General features: G+C 46.8%; 1 protein-coding gene across 1 annotated transcript in view; it reads left to right on the top strand.

The window, feature by feature from the left end:
* The window catches only part of cerkl (CERK like autophagy regulator), a 43,659-nt gene extending 22,769 nt beyond the window's left edge, over nucleotides 1–20,890 (top strand). Inside the window, 9 exon segments of the mRNA XM_030785842.1 lie at nucleotides 294–357; nucleotides 9,896–10,038; nucleotides 14,431–14,505; nucleotides 16,525–16,702; nucleotides 17,017–17,090; nucleotides 17,957–18,095; nucleotides 19,042–19,138; nucleotides 20,384–20,583; nucleotides 20,809–20,890. Coding sequence (XP_030641702.1) covers nucleotides 294–357; nucleotides 9,896–10,038; nucleotides 14,431–14,505; nucleotides 16,525–16,702; nucleotides 17,017–17,090; nucleotides 17,957–18,095; nucleotides 19,042–19,138; nucleotides 20,384–20,583; nucleotides 20,809–20,890 — 1,052 coding nt within the window.
* The last annotated feature ends 528 nt before the right edge of the window (nucleotides 20,891–21,418 follow it).

Here is a 21,418-nt window from a genome sequence, read left to right as displayed (position 1 = left end):
CTAAGGTGATTAGATGGTCTGATTTCACTAGCACATGTTCACTACGTTATAACAGCTTCTTTAATGTGAATATAGCATCGTCCACCCTGTTACGCATCGGTGAGGATGCTGAACAGTGCGGCACCAGGCTCTTTGTACCAGTTATCTTTTCTCGATTAAAAATGCAAACAGCATGCGGGTATAAATTCTGCTTTATAGCCAGGACCATATGCTCATCCCAGTCATTTGCCAAATCCTGGATAGAGGTACTGAAAGCACTCCTCACGCGTTAACTCTTTCTTTCCCGTCCACAGTTACAGAGAGGAGGGGCCACGCTCTGTCCGTCCTAAAAGACTGCAGACTGGAGGAGTATGATGGGTATGTTATTTCTTCCTACACAGACTCCTGTCAAAGATCATGTTTAGTCTGAGAATGTACGGGGTTATGGAGGGAGACAGACTGTACAGTGTTATGGAGGGAGACAGAGACTGTACAGTGTTATGGAGGGAGACAGACTGTACGGTGTTATGGAGAGAGACAGACTGTACGGTGTTATGGAGGGAGGCAGACTGTACGGTGTTATGGAGGGAGGCAGACTGTACGGTGTTATGGAGGGAGACAGACTGTACGGTGTTATGGAGGGAGACAGAGACTGTATGGTGTTATGGAGGGAGACAGACTGTACGGTGTTATGGAGGGAGACAGACTGTACGGTGTTATGGAGGGAGACAGAGACTGTATGGTGTTATGGAGGGAGACAGACTGTACTGTTATGGAGGGAGACAGACTGTACGGTGTTATGGAGGGAGACAGACTGTATGGTGTTATGGAGGGAGACAGACTGTACAGTGTTATGGAGGGAGACAGACTGTACGGTGTTATGGAGGGAGACAGACTGTACGGTGTTATGGAGGGAGACAGAGACTGTATGGTGTTATGGAGGGAGACAGACTGTACGGTGTTATGGAGGGAGACAGACTGTACGGTGTTATGGAGGGAGACAGAGACTGTATGGTGTTATGGAGGGAGACAGACTGTACGGTGTTATGGAGGGAGACAGACTGTACAGTGTTATGGAGGGAGACAGACTGTATGGTGTTATGGAGGGAGACAGACTGTACGGTGTTATGGAGGGAGACAGACTGTACAGTGTTATGGAGGGAGACAGACTGTACGGTGTTATGGAGGGAGACAGACTGTACTGTTATGGAGGGAGACAGACTGTACGGTGTTATGGAGGGAGACAGACTGTACAGTGTTATGGAGGGAGACAGACTGTATGGTGTTATGGAGGGAGACAGACTGTACGGTGTTATGGAGGGAGACAGACTGTATGGTGTTATGGAGGGAGACAGAGACTGTACGGTGTTATGGAGGGAGACAGACTGTACGGTGTTATGGAGGGAGACAGACTGTACGGTGTTATGGAGGGAGACAGAGACTGTACGGTGTTATGGAGGGAGACAGACTGTATGGTGTTATGGAGGGAGACAGACTGTACTGTGTTATGGAGGGAGACAGACTGTACGGTGTTATGGAGGGAGACAGACTGTACGGTGTTATGGAGGGAGACAGAGACTGTACTGTGTTATGGAGGGAGACAGACTGTATGGTGTTATGGAGGGAGACAGACTGTACGGTGTTATGGAGGGAGACAGACTGTACGGTGTTATGGAGGGAGACAGAGACTGTACGGTGTTATGGAGGGAGACAGACTGTACGGTGTTATGGAGGGAGACAGAGACTGTACGGTGTTATGGAGGGAGACAGACTGTACGGTGTTATGGAGGGAGACAGACTGTACGGTGTTATGGAGGGAGACAGAGACTGTACGGTGTTATGGAGGGAGACAGACTGTATGGTGTTATGGAGGGAGACAGACTGTACGGTGTTATGGAGGGAGACAGACTGTATGGTGTTATGGAGGGAGACAGACTGTACGGTGTTATGGAGGGAGACAGACTGTACGGTGTTATGGAGGGAGACAGAGACTGTACGGTGTTATGGAGGGAGACAGACTGTACAGTGTTATGGAGGGAGACAGACTGTACGGTGTTATGGAGGGAGACAGACTGTACAGTGTTATGGAGGGAGACAGACTGTATGGTGTTATGGAGGGAGACAGACTGTACGGTGTTATGGAGGGAGACAGACTGTACGGTGTTATGGAGGGAGACAGAGACTGTATGGTGTTATGGAGGGAGACAGACTGTATGGTGTTATGGAGGGAGACAGAGACTGTACGGTGTTATGGAGGGAGACAGACTGTATGGTGTTATGGAGGGAGACAGAGACTGTATGGTGTTATGGAGGGAGACAGAGACTGTACGGTGTTATGGAGGGAGACAGACTGTACGGTGTTATGGAGGGAGACAGACTGTACGGTGTTATGGAGGGAGACAGACTGTACGGTGTTATGGAGGGAGACAGACTGTACGGTGTTATGGAGGGAGACAGAGACTGTATGGTGTTATGGAGGGAGACAGAGACTGTACGGTGTTATGGAGGGAGACAGACTGTACGGTGTTATGGAGGGAGACAGACTGTACTGTTATGGAGGGAGACAGACTGTACGGTGTTATGGAGGGAGACAGACTGTACGGTGTTATGGAGGGAGACAGAGACTGTATGGTGTTATGGAGGGAGACAGACTGTACGGTGTTATGGAGGGAGACAGACTGTACAGTGTTATGGAGGGAGACAGACTGTATGGTGTTATGGAGGGAGACAGACTGTACGGTGTTATGGAGGGAGACAGAGACTGTACGGTGTTATGGAGGGAGACAGACTGTACGGTGTTATGGAGGGAGACAGACTGTACGGTGTTATGGAGGGAGACAGAGACTGTACAGTGTTATGGAGGGAGACAGACTGTACTGTTATGGAGGGAGACAGACTGTACGGTGTTATGGAGGGAGACAGACTGTACGGTGTTATGGAGGGAGACAGAGACTGTATGGTGTTATGGAGGGAGACAGACTGTACGGTGTTATGGAGGGAGACAGACTGTACAGTGTTATGGAGGGAGACAGACTGTATGGTGTTATGGAGGGAGACAGACTGTATGGTGTTATGGAGGGAGACAGACTGTATGGTGTTATGGAGGGAGACAGACTGTACGGTGTTATGGAGGGAGACAGAGACTGTATGGTGTTATGGAGGGAGACAGACTGTACGGTGTTATGGAGGGAGACAGACTGTATGGTGTTATGGAGGGAGACAGACTGTACAGTGTTATGGAGGGAGACAGACTGTACGGTGTTATGGAGGGAGACAGAGACTGTACGGTGTTATGGAGGGAGACAGACTGTACGGTGTTATGGAGGGAGACAGACTGTACGGTGTTATGGAGGGAGACAGACTGTACTGTTATGGAGGGAGACAGACTGTACGGTGTTATGGAGGGAGACAGACTGTACGGTGTTATGGAGGGAGACAGACTGTACGGTGTTATGGAGGGAGACAGAGACTGTATGGTGTTATGGAGGGAGACAGACTGTACTGTGTTATGGAGGGAGACAGACTGTACGGTGTTATGGAGGGAGACAGACTGTACGGTGTTATGGAGGGAGACAGAGACTGTACTGTGTTATGGAGGGAGACAGACTGTATGGTGTTATGGAGGGAGACAGACTGTACGGTGTTATGGAGGGAGACAGACTGTACGGTGTTATGGAGGGAGACAGAGACTGTACGGTGTTATGGAGGGAGACAGACTGTACGGTGTTATGGAGGGAGACAGAGACTGTACGGTGTTATGGAGGGAGACAGACTGTACGGTGTTATGGAGGGAGACAGACTGTACGGTGTTATGGAGGGAGACAGAGACTGTACGGTGTTATGGAGGGAGACAGACTGTATGGTGTTATGGAGGGAGACAGACTGTACGGTGTTATGGAGGGAGACAGACTGTATGGTGTTATGGAGGGAGACAGACTGTACGGTGTTATGGAGGGAGACAGACTGTACGGTGTTATGGAGGGAGACAGAGACTGTACGGTGTTATGGAGGGAGACAGACTGTACAGTGTTATGGAGGGAGACAGACTGTACGGTGTTATGGAGGGAGACAGACTGTACAGTGTTATGGAGGGAGACAGACTGTATGGTGTTATGGAGGGAGACAGACTGTACGGTGTTATGGAGGGAGACAGACTGTACGGTGTTATGGAGGGAGACAGAGACTGTATGGTGTTATGGAGGGAGACAGACTGTATGGTGTTATGGAGGGAGACAGAGACTGTATGGTGTTATGGAGGGAGACAGAGACTGTATGGTGTTATGGAGGGAGACAGAGACTGTACGGTGTTATGGAGGGAGACAGACTGTACGGTGTTATGGAGGGAGACAGACTGTACGGTGTTATGGAGGGAGACAGACTGTACGGTGTTATGGAGGGAGACAGACTGTACTGTTATGGAGGGAGACAGACTGTACGGTGTTATGGAGGGAGACAGAGACTGTATGGTGTTATGGAGGGAGACAGAGACTGTACGGTGTTATGGAGGGAGACAGACTGTACGGTGTTATGGAGGGAGACAGACTGTACGGTGTTATGGAGGGAGACAGACTGTACTGTTATGGAGGGAGACAGACTGTACGGTGTTATGGAGGGAGACAGACTGTACGGTGTTATGGAGGGAGACAGAGACTGTATGGTGTTATGGAGGGAGACAGACTGTACGGTGTTATGGAGGGAGACAGACTGTACAGTGTTATGGAGGGAGACAGACTGTATGGTGTTATGGAGGGAGACAGACTGTACGGTGTTATGGAGGGAGACAGAGACTGTACGGTGTTATGGAGGGAGACAGACTGTACGGTGTTATGGAGGGAGACAGACTGTACGGTGTTATGGAGGGAGACAGAGACTGTACAGTGTTATGGAGGGAGACAGACTGTACAGTGTTATGGAGGGAGACAGACTGTACTGTTATGGAGGGAGACAGACTGTACGGTGTTATGGAGGGAGACAGACTGTACGGTGTTATGGAGGGAGACAGAGACTGTATGGTGTTATGGAGGGAGACAGACTGTACGGTGTTATGGAGGGAGACAGACTGTACAGTGTTATGGAGGGAGACAGACTGTATGGTGTTATGGAGGGAGACAGACTGTATGGTGTTATGGAGGGAGACAGACTGTATGGTGTTATGGAGGGAGACAGACTGTACGGTGTTATGGAGGGAGACAGAGACTGTATGGTGTTATGGAGGGAGACAGACTGTACGGTGTTATGGAGGGAGACAGACTGTATGGTGTTATGGAGGGAGACAGACTGTACAGTGTTATGGAGGGAGACAGACTGTACGGTGTTATGGAGGGAGACAGAGACTGTACGGTGTTATGGAGGGAGACAGACTGTACGGTGTTATGGAGGGAGACAGACTGTACGGTGTTATGGAGGGAGACAGACTGTACTGTTATGGAGGGAGACAGACTGTACGGTGTTATGGAGGGAGACAGACTGTACGGTGTTATGGAGGGAGACAGAGACTGTATGGTGTTATGGAGGGAGACAGACTGTACGGTGTTATGGAGGGAGACAGACTGTACAGTGTTATGGAGGGAGACAGACTGTATGGTGTTATGGAGGGAGACAGACTGTACGGTGTTATGGAGGGAGACAGAGACTGTACGGTGTTATGGAGGGAGACAGACTGTACAGTGTTATGGAGGGAGACAGACTGTATGGTGTTATGGAGGGAGACAGACTGTACGGTGTTATGGAGGGAGACAGAGACTGTACGGTGTTATGGAGGGAGACAGACTGTACGGTGTTATGGAGGGAGACAGACTGTATGGTGTTATGGAGGGAGACAGACTGTACGGTGTTATGGAGGGAGACAGAGACTGTACGGTGTTATGGAGGGAGACAGACTGTATGGTGTTATGGAGGGAGACAGAGACTGTACGGTGTTATGGAGGGAGACAGACTGTACGGTGTTATGGAGGGAGACAGACTGTACGGTGTTATGGAGGGAGACAGACTGTACGGTGTTATGGAGGGAGACAGACTGTACAGTGTTATGGAGGGAGACAGACTGTACAGTGTTATGGAGGGAGACAGACTGTACAGTGTTATGGAGGGAGACAGACTGTACGGTGTTATGGAGGGAGACAGACTGTATGGTGTTATGGAGGGAGACAGACTGTACGGTGTTATGGAGGGAGACAGACTGTACGGTGTTATGGAGGGAGACAGAGACTGTATGGTGTTATGGAGGGAGACAGACTGTACTGTTATGGAGGGAGACAGACTGTACGGTGTTATGGAGGGAGACAGACTGTACGGTGTTATGGAGGGAGACAGAGACTGTATGGTGTTATGGAGGGAGACAGACTGTACGGTGTTATGGAGGGAGACAGACTGTACGGTGTTATGGAGGGAGACAGAGACTGTATGGTGTTATGGAGGGAGACAGACTGTACTGTTATGGAGGGAGACAGACTGTACGGTGTTATGGAGGGAGACAGACTGTACGGTGTTATGGAGGGAGACAGACTGTACGGTGTTATGGAGGGAGACAGACTGTACAGTGTTATGGAGGGAGACAGACTGTACGGTGTTATGGAGGGAGACAGACTGTACGGTGTTATGGAGGGAGACAGACTGTACAGTGTTATGGAGGGAGACAGACTGTACAGTGTTATGGAGGGAGACAGACTGTACAGTGTTATGGAGGGAGACAGACTGTACGGTGTTATGGAGGGAGACAGACTGTACAGTGTTATGGAGGGAGACAGACTGTACGGTGTTATGGAGGGAGACAGAGACTGTATGGTGTTATGGAGGGAGACAGACTGTACGGTGTTATGGAGGGAGACAGACTGCTATGTCTAGTGCGGCAAACGCTGCCAATCTGTTTCTTTTTCTGTCACTCAGGAGTGGGCGTGAAAGCGACCGTCGCACGCTGGTGCACAGTCACTTGAGCACAAGCAGAGGGAAATTCTAATTAAAAGGCAGCTTTTTTCACAGGCTGGGACGTGAGCGAAGATGGCACAGAGAGAAAGTCGTGTGACAGACCACTCCTGCCTCCTCTGCACGCAGCTCTCCTCTGCTAAGGCTTTTTATGTAAAGGTTTTTCATTTAGCCCTGATACATAAAGCAGTGACTGAGAAGGAGAGAGAGAGGGGCAGGTTTTGAGAAATGAGTGATAATGCTTTGATTAGAGCAGCGTGTGGCAGGACCCAGCCGCGCGGCGCTCCGGTACGCCAGGCCTCTCTGGCGTGGACATGGCAGGTGGAACTGTAATTACCTATTTTGGAAGCAGTGATGAAGTGCCTCCATCCAGCGGACTGCTGGGGTGGGGGTTTTCACACCACCCTGGCATTCCTGTGCGCTCCGTTCACAATAAGCTCCTCTTCAATACCTACAGTCTCTCAGTCTGCAGCCCATCACATAAAACTACTCCACAGATTCAGTCTGCCGTCTGAGGGAGCAGAGGAAGTGAGTCTTTTAGTCTTTGATTAAAACTCAACGTGCTGCTCCAAACAGGAGGGAAACCAAACAGGGAGGACAAGGCAGAGGTGTAGACGGGCCTGGTCTGTTGTATAGGGCTGGGTGGGGTTTGGATGGTGCGTGATGGAGCGATCATGCTGAGGTTGGGGTGTGACAGAGCAGACATGCTGCCCGGGGCTGCAGGAAGCTCTCGGCCTCCCGCTGGCGTGTCCTTGAATAAGTGGGTGGATGTGATGGACAGATGGAGAAGGTGAAGGGAAGAACTGTGGTGAGATTCAGTCTGTGAACCTGCATGCGCTCACGGCCTCTCCCTTTCAGCGCTAGCATCTCTCTTCCTGTTTACAGACTCTGTGTCACACCACAGTGTGCCAGGTGAAACACTGGGATCAGCTCCGAGTGGGCTGTCTGCTTCTGTAACTGCTTTACTGAGCTGTGATGATGGATGCTTTCAGAGGATTCAGAGTTGATTTTTTGCTCGTGTCATGAGCCAGCACTGTCAGTGAATTACCAGTTTTTGTCTGTGATCTACAGAATAATACATAATAACACAGTGCACACGATGAGTTTTCCTTTAGTCTGGCAAATCACTTGTTAACTCTATGTAGGGATAGTTAAGCTACTTACCCCCAACCCCCAACAAAAACCCTCTTTCTGTTGTTTGCAAAACAGGCTAATCTTTAAGCGGGGAAATGTGTGTCAGTGGGACTGGCATGCAATGCATGAATAACCACTACATGCATGTGTTTATGTGTCTTTTAAACACGCGTACACACACACACATACACACACACACACACACACACACACACATACATATGTTCCCCATGTGTTTATGAATCTTAACCGTTCTCTCTCTGTATATACACATACATATTCCCATATTCCCCATTGACTGCCACTCAAACAACCAGACAGTGTTCCTGGAGCTGTGACCGTAATTCATAAGTAAGAAATATACAGGCATGTGTGGAATTGCAGGACTCCAGTGTGATTTGATGAGGAAAGGTAATACTGACACAATGATCCAGGCCTCTCTGGCAGCCAGATACTCAGACTACATCTCATTGTCTTTACTCTCCCCAAAGAGCAGCACACGTTACCAAGACGCCCCCCCCCTCCACAGTGTTCAAGAGGAGTTTAATTAACCTCCAAAGAATTAAGTCTGAAAACGTAAAACCAATCACACATTTTTTCATTAATTGTTCATAACTCATTAATTACTTTGGAATCTAACAGTTCTCCCCTTTAATGAAACAGTGCTATTTTCTGTTGTAACGAAGTCACATTGTGCGAAGCAGCCGGTTTTCTTGCAGCTATGTAGGTGAATATCACAAACGGAGTGCTAAGGGGAGGACAGCATTGACACCACCAATACAATTATTCTGCTCTCACATTACTCTTAATGATCTGCACCTCAAATTGAGTTTTATAGCTTCACAGCCCTCCCCTGACAGATGACAGCAGAGGAGTCGTCTGGTTTTAGACGTATTGATGAGGAACATCAGACGTCAGAGGACCAAACGAGAACGGTGTACCGGCAGTGTACCGAGTCCAGCCTCTGTTTGAGCTGCGCTTTGTATCTGTCCCGTAGACGACCTGAGCTGAAGCAGGCTCCACACTGTGCTGAGGTGTCAGCACTTACTGACTGGACGTGTCTGTAGAGTTGCCATGGTTGTGGGGGGGGGGGGGATAATCAGAGCAGCTCTGAATGAACTGTTTGTATGTGTATCAGTCAGTGTCTGTACACGAGGACCTGTCTGGTTTCTGATATTAGGTGTGTGTCAGCTCATGGGACCACATTATCATGCAGTTAAACTCAGATCTTTACTGCACAGGGTCAAACCTCCTGTCTGTTAGACTCGTTTGGGTTCGACAGCTAAACTAATCTATCTGGGAGATGGTGAGGTATTGTTAAAAGGCATTTATTACATTAATGTAATCGGCTTTATTCTACAGGGTTCGTTTATTAGTAATGTGCTTAAAGCAGATTAGTGGACTCAGTCATTTTTAATGATTTGTTTTGCTGGGGAGATCTGACAGATTTCCCCTTATTCATGGAAAAAGAAAATGACATTTTCCAATTAAAATATGAGCCTCATCCAAAATACATCCACACTTTAATCCATTCTTCAATACATGTAATGGGAATCATGATTTCAGTTAATTGAAATGTGTTCAACTTACAAAGGCATGCATTACTAGGAATTTTAATTACTCCTGAAGGTAATTTCTGAATCATAAAACAGTCATCGGGATAATAGTTCAGACATAGAAATGTTTTTAATACAAAATACAAACATGAATGTGTTTGTTCTATGTGTCATATTCAGTTTTTTATTTAACTGCATCTAAGTTTGTGTGTGTGTGTGCGTGCGTGTGTGTGTGCGCGCGCGTGTGTGTGTGTGAGCCCTTGGCTACGACGCTAACTCACATGTCTCTTTTCCCGTGGCGGTAGGGTGGTGTGTGTAGGGGGAGATGGCACCGTGGCTGAGGTGGCCCACGGGTTGCTGCTTCGGGCCCAGATGGACGCTGGGAGGGACACAGACTCCATCTTCACGCCTGTCCAAGCACCACTTCCTCTGGGCATAATACCAGCAGGTGAGGAGCAAGGGTGGTGGCTCACTCACTCTGACAGCTGGTCCCAATCCGGCCCCAAATCTGGAGCACCTTTCTCTGCGTGGTGATGAGATGTACCCTCCGTGACTGAGCGTGTGTGTCACTCTGCTCTGTCCCTGCCAAACCCATGATATCAAATAAACTAACACATTCTGAAAAATTTTGCATTTTAACCAGAGCACGGTGTGATGTGCATAGTGTACACGTCTGACGAGCACAGTCTATCTCTTGTATCGTTCAGCCAATGAAATTACTCTGGAAGGGTATCGACAACAGAAAAATTAACCCAGTTTTAATTTCCATCTCTGCTGTCAGAATGATTTAGACAGATTGCGTTGTGAAGCCTCTCCAGTGAAAACAAACAAGTGGTTCATAACAGCAGCAGCACCACGCAAGTGTATCATTATCAGACTGATGTAATTGCAGGCAGCCTATTGAAGAGCCTGATTACACAGTGAGTTAATTGCCTCCCAGTGCATCTGAAATGGAGCTTCTTCCATTTCATTCTTCCACCCTGTGAAAGCAGGAATGTGGGGCTCCGTCAGAGGCTGAGTGGCGTGTGGGTTTGTCCGCAGCTCGGGCGATATTCGGCAGGGAGAAGAGGGGAACCGAACGTGGAGGGGAGTGTCCATGAGTGACCCCTCTCCTGTGCCAGTGGAGGGGAGGTGGCCGTGGGGCGGGGGTGGTATGTGGGGGGGGGGGGGGGGGGGCGTCAGGAAGCGGGCACAGGCGAGAACCTACTTTTTGGGCCAACAATTTGACCTTCACTTGTCATTTGAGGTAGTGCAGAATGGAGTGCTGTTGTTGGAGGCGGTGGAAGCTCTCCAAGTCTGCACTGCTGTAAATTGGCTGCTCTGGGGTCAGTGTAGCGCTTCATTAGTGTGGGCTCCCACGGGAGTATTTGTAAACAGTTTCCTGTCACAGACTGGGAGGAGATCTACGCCCCTCCCAGGAGTAGATGTGTGTGGTGGCAGACTTGGATCAGTCCTGAGGGATAGACTCACATTATTCTCTCTTACCTCTCGTCTCTAAAGGTTTCCAAACACGGCTCTCTTCCCCTGTCCCCGTCAATGCCCTGCTCTGTCCGTATCAGACCCGTAAGACAGCACCCCTGAGCAGTGCTCCACTCTTCTTCACCTGTCAGTGCAGCAGCACTGTGAGAGAAAATATCATTTCACAATAGCCTTTAAAGACATGTTTGTTTAAAGCCTTTTTTATAGCAAGAGCACATGGGCTATTGCTCTCTTACAACACAGCCATAATTACAGAAACTGAAGGCCCACGTGTTTACATGATGCAGGATAAATATGCAAAACGTGTCGCATAGACCAATTAAGAGCTTGCTTATGGACGTCAATGTATTCAGTTTGGTATGTATAGCAAATAAATTCTGGGCTTCTAATTAATTTGCCAAGTCTTAAGGGTTTCAGTGGGACTGTTAATTTCTTTGATATTCCAGGAAAAGAACCAAAATGTTGGTGCAGTTTTCATGAGACTCTCAGGCATGACTAGCGAGTCATTGCATCACATTCATCTGCCTGGACGTGGGAGACATTAACTGCCTCATGAATATTCATGCTGTCTGCTTAATTAAGTTAATTGTTCTGCAGAAGTGCTTGCACTTCCAAGGACATTTTTTTCTCTTTCCCTTTCAAAACCCCCCTCACAAATATCGGCGTGTTAGCGTGCTCCATCCGTCACGGCAGGCAGGAGGAGAGAATGGTAATGTATGGAAAGCCTGACGATGCTGGCACGGGCTGAGTCCACTGGGAGAGGAGGACGAACTGGGTGAAATATGGAATCACTACTGGTGATAATACAAGAGCCATAAAGCAAAAATGGAACAATACATGTTGAAGAATAGTAATGAAAGCATTCACTCAGCGTTGGCTGACTGCCGTCTGATGACCAGTAAGACAACAGAAGGTACTGGCTACAATGTCATTGCCAAAAATATTGTCAGCAGTGGTGATTAATCATTGCTATAGTTGGTTATTTTATGATTAATTAATTAATGATTATTTTTAATATTCCTATTTTTCCATTTAAGTGGAATGATCGTGTTTGAATTGAGCAGAGCTTGACTGGAACAAAAGAGAAACAACCTGGCACAGATAAAAAAACACCAACATGTCGTAATAATGAGAAAATAGGTCTATCATTAAAAATGTTTACATTAAACAAACACAGTGAATAACACAGTGCAAGCATGAGCTAGTCCAAGACAATGAGAGGCATGTTAGAAATGACAGACTGATTCTAAGAACAGGAGAGTCTGTGATGTGAAACACATCTCTTAATTGTCTGTGCTGTCTAGGGGATTTCTCCTCTAACTGCAGTTAGAGACTGGTTATCAGAGAAGCTGACGTAGCATCTGGGCCAGGGACGGTGCAGAACAGACGGGTTGAGCTGTAGACTGTGGGCGAGTCCCGTGTTCGTCTTGGACGGGTCTGGTCCAGTCCTGGATTGAAGCAGAGGTGGATGGGTCATGCAGTAGAAGCCCGTTAGGATCCGCAGAGTGTGGGTGGACAGGGGAGCCCCGTGAATGAACAGGCTGGTGTTTGGTGGGGTCGTGGAGAAGGGGAGAATCAGACACTTGTAGAGTGAGAGAGTGAGGGGTCCACTGTGCTGTGGCCAGTGATCAGAGGCATAAATGACCCCGTTGGGCAGCAGATGGTTTGTGCAGCGTGTAAAGACTGTGGTGTCTTAGATGAGTGGGAGATCAGACCCAGTCACAGCTCAGAACAATCACAACATTTCTCTCTGAAACTGTTTTATTCAGGAGAGATGTGTGAGCGTTAGAAAGGCCAGGAGAGAAAATCCTCAGACCTGTGGTTGGATGTCAGACACTGGCACCAAGCCCTCCTACACCCCTTTAAATACATCACAAAATGACAATATTCAACAAAAAGCCTATAACACAAGAATCAAAACATTGAGTTTAGCTTGAATCACATACATTCAGGAATCCAATCCAACAATAACATTAATATAAATCCAACATCAAACTCCAACACTCTCATACAGTTCCCCTGGTTCTGAGGGCACAGTGATTCTTCAATTTAGAAGGTAATATTGTAAATAATATTCAAACAGAACATGCTCACCCACTCACTCATTATCTAAGCCGCTTATCCTAATTAGGGTCGCAGGGGGTGCTGGAGCCTATCCTAGTGCTCATAGGGCGAAAGGCGGGAAACACCCTGGACAGGTCGGCAGTCCATCACAGGGCCAACAGAACACAACATCCAGGAAAACATTTCCATTAAACTGGCTAATTTTTGCTTCGATATTCAGCGCAGCAAATAATCTTTTTCAACATTCCTGGATGTAGCACATTCAGAGGGTGCCATCAATGACCAGTTCCTTTCTTTACAGCACATGTATGGACTTCATTAGTGTGCTTGTGGTTCAAAGTTCAGCAGTATCAGTATATTCTACCACTAAAGCCTTTAAAAACCAGTAAAGGCTTCGAGGTCATAGTGCCACACAGAAAATGCAGAGTTGTTCTGTTCAGGAGTGGTCATGCTTGGTTAGACACCTGAAGACGGGTTTAGATTTCTCAGGCCACAGACTCGCACGTGACTCCATCAAGGGAATCTCGCAGCCCCGAATCAGACGGGCGATTAACGGTTCGCTCTTCGCGTAGATCTTCGGTACTCGGCGTAGCAAAGCCTCCGGAGGAGCCAGGGCCTGCGGGAGGCGTCAGGGTGGAGAGAGGGGGCGGCCGCGGCAGGTGGAGGCATATGCGCGCGTGTGTAGCCAAGCTATGTGGCCATCCTAACACCTCACGTCCATCCATCAGCCGTCCTCCACTCATTTACAGAGATGTGTTTTCATAGCCTGTTAATCTGAGCAAACAGAACGGCCAGATAGCAGAATGAAAGGAAATGCCCACTCAGCCGACAAGGACGGCCTGTTCTCCGCCGCTTGTCTCTCCCACTAATCAGTACAAATACAAACACCTGCTCTCGCCTCTGCTGCTGCCAGGAAGGTAAACTGCCTTAATTGGCACCAAGCAATATTAAGTTTAATTAATGCCCCTTAACAAAGTGCTCATCTTTCAATGATTAACCCTTTCACATTGATTATCTGTGCAAAGTTGCTTTCTTTTTTTTTATTCCAGAAAGAGGGGTCTGTAGTTGTCTGTGATTTGACATATATAGTACCAGGAAACAGCAGAAAAGACTGGGTGGTGATAAGAACACAATAATGGAAAAGCATCAGTATTTTATGTCTGAATTAAAAAAGAAATGAAGGGTTTTTGTGTGAGATGTCAGCGAAAATGATTGATATCTGATGTGATGTGTTTTGCTGTGTGTGCTGTGTAGCATGAGTTAAATGAAGCTCTGACTGTGTTTTGACTCTTTTCAGGTTCCACTGATGTGGTGGCGTGTTCTGTTCATGGCATCAGACATCCTGTCACTGCAGCTCTCCACATCATCATGGGTTCGTACATTTCTCTCACTTTCAGAACCACCTGCTTTCAGCTAGACATTACAGCTAATCTGTGTTAATGATGCCTTCTCAACACACAGCCCTGAAGGACCGGAGGTTTTATGGACCAAATATATACTATATTAATATGTAAATGGTATTCATATTTACTTTTCAATTCCGCGGAGTTATGTGCACAGGGGCACCGGTTTCACGCGCAGCCTTGGAAGTGTCGGCGTTAGCGCGGTGGCAGCGCGTGTGGTGGCTGCGATCGGCTGCTTAATTAAGAACACGCTGGATACGCGAGCCCCAAACGCTCGCTCGATCTCGGAACAGCCAGGGACGGTTAACAGGCCCCGCGGAACGAAAGAGCGTCCCAGGAGAGAGGAGGGATAGCCCTGGCACCGTTCTCTCATCTTTTTTCACACACCAACGGGGCTTTCTCTCGCACACGCACGCGCACGCGCACGCGCACACGCCACGCACACGCACATATATGTATCTGATAGTAGGTGTTGCATTAGTAGTTGTTGAAAATCTGCTTTGTGGCTTGGCTGTGCATTGTATTCTGAGAGGGTGTGGACTGTCCGTTCGCTTTGTTTTGGCTTTTTGTTTTTGGTTTTTTCTAATTCTGATATGTCTGGTCCATTGTGTCGACTGCGTGAGCTCTCCTGGGGTTAGCATGACAGACAAGCGGCTTTGGCTTCTGTCAGGGGATTACACGTGGCAGAGTGGCTCTCTTTAAAAAACGCTATCATAATTTAAGCTCTCGCTTTGAAGTCGACTTAAGAGAAATAAGAACTACATAAGCGAATTAAATAGTAGATATGTGCAGCTACACATTTGATTGTGTTTCATTGTTCTGTGTTGTTTTAGAGTGAATAAAGTGGTCTGTGCAATGCCGTGTGTCCTTCGTGTGCCTGTGAGAAACGAAGCCTGAACCGCAGCCTCACAGTCCAATCCCCTCACAGGATCAGAGTGAAACATGACGTGTGGTAGAAAGGCCCGTGTGTTTCTCTTAAGTCACTGAACTACCTTAAGGGGTTGGCATTGCTGAAAAACATCAGGGCTTGTCTTTTAGAGAAGACTCTCTGTGTGTCTGTGGATTCAGATGTTTGACCCTGTGGTGACCCCGTGAGAGAATCTCTCTCCGGGCTCGGACAGACTCCGTACGCCAGGGGAGCTCAGAGATGTGTGAATTTTAGGACTGGATGTTGAGCCAGTTCTGTTCAAATAAATGAGGATGAAACCGGTGATAGTGTGGTCGTATTAATGCTATGCTCCATCTCTCAGCTCAATGATTATTAAAGTGTTTTTAAAAAAATATTATAACAATCACACAGGGAAATAGTGTTGACCTGACTTTTTGACATATCCACAGGTATGGCGGTGACTTACAGAGTAACTGGGCGCTATGTGATGGGAAACTGTGTGAGATGTTTTTGTCATAAAATGTCTGGCTTTTTAGCCTCAAGGCAAAACGAAGGGAGAAAAAACATTATTGGTACACAAAGCGTGCGATATGAACAAGAGCATAATGTGTATTTACGAGTTCCAGTACAGGCCTCCTTCATTTCTAATTATGCAATATTTACGCATGTGAATAAGGCCAACTGGCGGGATTTTCAGGGCCTCATGAATAATGTATGAGGTAGGCGGGCTGTATGTAGGAGCGACAGAAGGAGGTCAGGAATGCTGAAGGCCAGTGGGACTGGACCTGTCCAATGGTGCCACCAGATCCAGGGCTATGACATAGTTATCCACACATATGTAGCAAATTAGTCTAAAGATATGAACACATGGCCAACTCTGACACTCAATGGATGACTGTATTATCACCCCAGCGGATTGAAATTCATCCATTTTCACCCTCATAATGAGATGAAAGGACTTTGTGTTCTATTCTTTGACAGAATACATTCTGATACCTGGATGGAATCAGGTGGACATTCTTAATCAGTGAGTGAATGGTTAATGAAGTGTGTTGGTATTCTCTGTACACTTAGTCCCTCTGTGCTGTGTTCTGTGCAGGACACCGTCAGGCAGTGGACGTGTGCAGTTTCAGCTCTCTGGGCCGTCTGCTGCGCTTTGGTTTCTCGGCCATGTTTGGTTTCGGTGCTCGGACGCTGGCCCTCGCCGAGAGACATCGCTGGATGCCACCCAGCCAACGGAGGGAATTTGCCATGATCAAAACGCTGGCAAACCTGAAGTAAGCACCACACCCTCTCTCTGTTTTCTCTCTCTCTCCCTTTCTCTCTCTCTCTTTATGTCTCTATCAGTACTGGTACACATTTGTGTCCTCTGTGAGCCCGTCACAGACTGTGAGATGACCGTTTGTGCTGTTTGGATCCAGACGTGTTCCTGGACCAGACAGTTCACCTACACCCTGTCCTTCCCCTGAGCTGTCTGCTCATTGCACACACAGCTCTCTGGTTGGGGAGTGAAGGCAAATGTCTGGCCTGTTAGTGAGGTGTCCTGTAAAGCCTGTCTCTGAGTCTCTGACTGACTGTGTTGGTTTCGTAGGCCTGAGACGTGTGAGCTGTTATTTGTCAGTGGTGGAGGAAGTCAGGACCTGATGAGGTAGGTGTCTGTGGGCAGCAGCATTGCCTTGTTTTCACCTTCATCTCAGTCCAAGTTGTTTTGCTAATTATTTCAATGTAATTTTAAACGAACATCCCCCCTGTTTGACTGGCCATTGGAAAGAAACCAACTTTGTGTAATAAGTGAAGGTCACACAGGGAATGATAACGGGGCAAGAGCAAACACAGAGAAAACCTACTACACCTCCAAAAACCTTTATTACCAACAAAGCATTGATCCTTTACTGTCCAATATTTTATTTTTACTATCATTTTATATTTGTACAGACCTGAGTCTGACCAGGACATTGACAATATTGGTGAGTACAGGACGTATATTTTACTTTATTTAACAACTTTATGTTTTACTGAAAATGTGTCTGAGATCATTGGGGAATGATCTCCGTGTCTGTCTGTCTGTTGGTTAGATGATATCTGTGTCTGTCTGTCTGTTGGTTAGATGATATCTGTGTCTGTCTGTCTGTTGGTTAGATGATATCTGTGTCTCTCTGTCTGTCTGTCTGTTGGTTAGATGATATCTGTGTCTCTCTGTCTGTTGGTTAGATGATATCTGTGTCTGTCTGTCTGTTGGTTAGATGATATCTGTGTCTCTCTGTCTGTTGGTTAGATGATATCTGTGTCTCTCTGTCTGTTGGTTAGATGATATCTGTGTCTCTCTGTCTGTTGGTTAGATGATATCTGTGTCTGTCTGTTGGTTAGATGATATATGTGTCTGTCTGTCTGTTGGTTAGATGATATCTGTGTCTGTCTGTCTGTCTGTTGGTTAGATGATATCTGTGTCTGTCTGTTGGTTAGATGATATCTGTGTCTGTCTGTCTGTCTGTTGGTTAGATGATATCTGTGTCTGTCTGTCTGTTGGTTAGACGATAGCCGTGTCTGTCTGTCTGTTGTAGAGGAAGACGGTCCATGGCAGACCAGACAAGGCCAGTACCTGAACATTAGTGTCATGGCCATTCCCTGTCTGTGCTCCATGGCCCCCCGGGGACTGGCCCCCAACACCAGGTCAGTGGATTTAAACCTCCTCCTCCGGTCTTCACCGTCTGCCCTGCCCTGCCTGCCTTTGTTTACTAATACACATGCTCATTTTAGACAGTTTAAGGACAGGAAACAAGACAAGGCTCGATGTTGGCCAGCTTACGTGACAATAAAGTCTTAAGTCTAGGTCAGTGTGTCGGTAAATCAGTACACTAACCTACAGCTCTGTCTCCTGGCACTGCTCGCTGAGTGGAGCGGGGGGGGGGGGCGCAGTGGCAGGGTGACCAGCAAGGTAATCCAGGAGATTGGAATCAGTGGCTGGTTCAGACGGCTGAGGTCAAAGACATCTAACTGGACTAATCAGCCCCTAATGACTCTGATTAGACTGCGTGACAGAAGCAGACTTAAGAGCAGGAGCATCTGTCCATGCGACCCGCAGGCCCCGCCCCACGTTCAGAAGTGTGTTCATTAGAGAGTCACCTAACACAGTGCCTAATACCTCACCGCAGAGGAGGGGCTGGCTGAACCAGGCCACACAAACATAAACGGAAAACCAAAAAAAACTCCATTTCTCAATTTCTCTGTCCATCTCAATGAGACAGGAACAGTACTTCTAAGGTTCATATTTACATGTGTAGCTGTTTTTTGTGTGTGTGAAGCACCGTGTATAAAACAGGGCCATGCCGTCATATCCTCTATTTAAACAAGGTCCTCCCGGCTCTTTAAGGATCTCTTTTCCGAAACCCTTCTTTCAGCTTCTTTTGTTCTAAACAGTCGTTTGATTGCATTTTGAGAGTGAGTCTCTGTCTGGCTGTGAGTCTGCCTGCAACGCTGTAAATTGACTCACCACATGACTCCTGCTCACTGTGTAGAGATGTTCATTAAAGGACTGGAGTATTGTGCCATTTGCCAGTTTCTGCTGGTGCTGTTGTGATGGAGGGAACAGACTGTAACCGCCATGTTTCTCTCTCAGACTGAACAATGGCAGCATGGCTTTAACGGCCACAGGAAACACTTCCAGGTCGGAGTTCATCAAACACTTGAAGAGGTATAACAGCGTAAGCAGTCAGGTAAGCCTGTTCCAGCAGGTCACAGAGGGCAGCAAACCCCACTGATCCTACACTGCCTCCCACTCTATACGGGAAATCCTGCAGAGCCTAATGGAGTTAGCTACCTTCCCAGATTAAGCAGAATTAGCATACTGTCAAGTTTAATTAGTTGACAATTGTCAGATTTCCACAAAACACTTTTCAGGCTAATACAGATTAGCCCATTTTAGAGGCTCCTTGTCTCCCTTTTCCTAAGCAATCCAATCCAGGGCTGTTTGGTAACCTACATTCCACAAATACACCATGCAGGATGAGGCACACTCAGACGGACAGATACTGTCTCTCCTCTGACGTGTGTGAGTGGGCAGGCAAATTCAGCTCTGTTCAACGCAGCTTCAGTAAGGAAGAGTCAAGACAGACTTTTCTTCTTTTACTGTTCTGCTGATCTCTGTTCTGTGAGAAGAATATATGTGTATATGTGTATGTAATATGTAATAGGTATATTCTACCAGACTGTCACAAATGAAAAGTGCGCTCTAGTGTCACGCCTCAAACAGCCCACGTGGTTCTGAAATTGGTTTTGTAGTGTGTTTTAAGTCTTGGAAAAGGCAGATTTGAACAGAAGAACCACAAAGGAGAAAAATGTGTGTTACTTTTGTTATTGCTATGACCTGGATCTACCTCAGAGCTGAAGTTAAGCTGTGTGGATGTGCTAAAGGCATAGCTTTAGCTTGGTCAACAGTCAGGTTCATGTCAGGTTAGGCAAGGAATTAGGAGCCTGAAGAGGGACTTTGTTTTGCTGTTCACCACTGCCCCCTAGTGGAGCTGTTACAAGCTTCTGTCCTGACCAGCATTTCCACACAATATGTAAAACTGGGAATACCTATTCTCAGTTCTTTAAAAATAAAAACTATAATTGTAGTTATTCTGAACAATAGATTTTTTTAATATGTCAGATTTTCAGTTTGCATTCAGATATTACTGACACAATGCATTTTTACTAATTTGTAAATGCTGAGACTGAAATATTTTGTGCTTTTCCTGTTACCATAAATTAATATAATTGTACCATAATCTAATTATGACTTAAGATCACAATTATGTCTCTACTTTATATCTAACATTTTATATTTTCCATGAAATACAACCCATTACATTACCTGACTCTTTTATCTCACCGTGACTTACTGGTGCTCGTGTCAGTTTTGTTGAATCCTTGGTACTGCAGAATACCAGACTTTGAGATTTTCCTAATCCTACCTCCAGTTCAGCTTCTCGTTTGTGGAAACACACATCGTGAGTGCCGTGAAGCTGCGACCTCACTCTCACGGTTCCTGGCCTGAGGAGGCCTCTGAGGAGAATGAGGAGTGTGACTCCAAAGACACTCCTATCATCTCCTCAGAGGGAGCCTACCCCTGGAACGTGGACGGGGACTTGATGGAGGTGCCCTCAGAAGTTCTCATCAGGTCCGAACCTCTAACAACACTGAACACACACACACACCCCTGTCTGATGATGCAAGATGGAGGATGCATTTACGCTGAAGTCTATCGGTTATTAGAGGGGTTTAAAACATTGGCTGCACTGTTTGATTTGTCTTCAGATTGAATGTATGAATTGAGACGAGTGTTTTCATGTAAATATGAACGCCTTTGTTATTTGGTGATGTTTTTGTTTTTGTTTTTTTGTAGGGTGCATCCTTCTCTTCTGACGCTGTTTGGGCTCAATGTGGAGGAAACAGAGGAGGGGCCCATGTCATGTAGCTGCATTTAAACCACATACAGAGACACAAACACACATTTAAACCACATACAGAGACACAAACACACATTTAAACCACATACAGAGACACAAACCGCACTGAACTCTACACTGTGTGCATAAGCACTTCAAAAAGCAAAAACACAACATTAGAAACCTCTCATTTATGTAAAAGCATTAGATAGACCAATCCAGTGTGTAATTACTTAAATTAAACCAAATGCACTGACAGAGCATTGTAGCGTTTGTTTTTAAACATGCATGTTTGTACAAATTATACTTACTGTACACGCTGACTTATTAAAAAGAACAATTAAAAAAGAATGTGCTTTTATAATGGACTCCCTGAAAAGCAAATGTTCCTGTTTTATGGAAAATAACTGCCATACATTGTGCTTGCTAAAGAAACACATCTTACAAAATAATGTTGAGCAGTCCACTCTCACCTGTCCTAAAGTCCACTCTCACCCGTCCTAAAGTCCACTCTCACCTGTCCTAATGTAAAGAGACAGGTTTGACTGTCCATTCTTCACACAGAGT

This window comes from Chanos chanos, chromosome 10 (genome assembly GCF_902362185.1).
Source record: "Chanos chanos chromosome 10, fChaCha1.1, whole genome shotgun sequence".
NCBI classification, from domain to species: Eukaryota; Metazoa; Chordata; class Actinopteri; order Gonorynchiformes; family Chanidae; genus Chanos; species Chanos chanos.
This window is presented reverse-complemented; position numbering and strand designations above follow the sequence as displayed.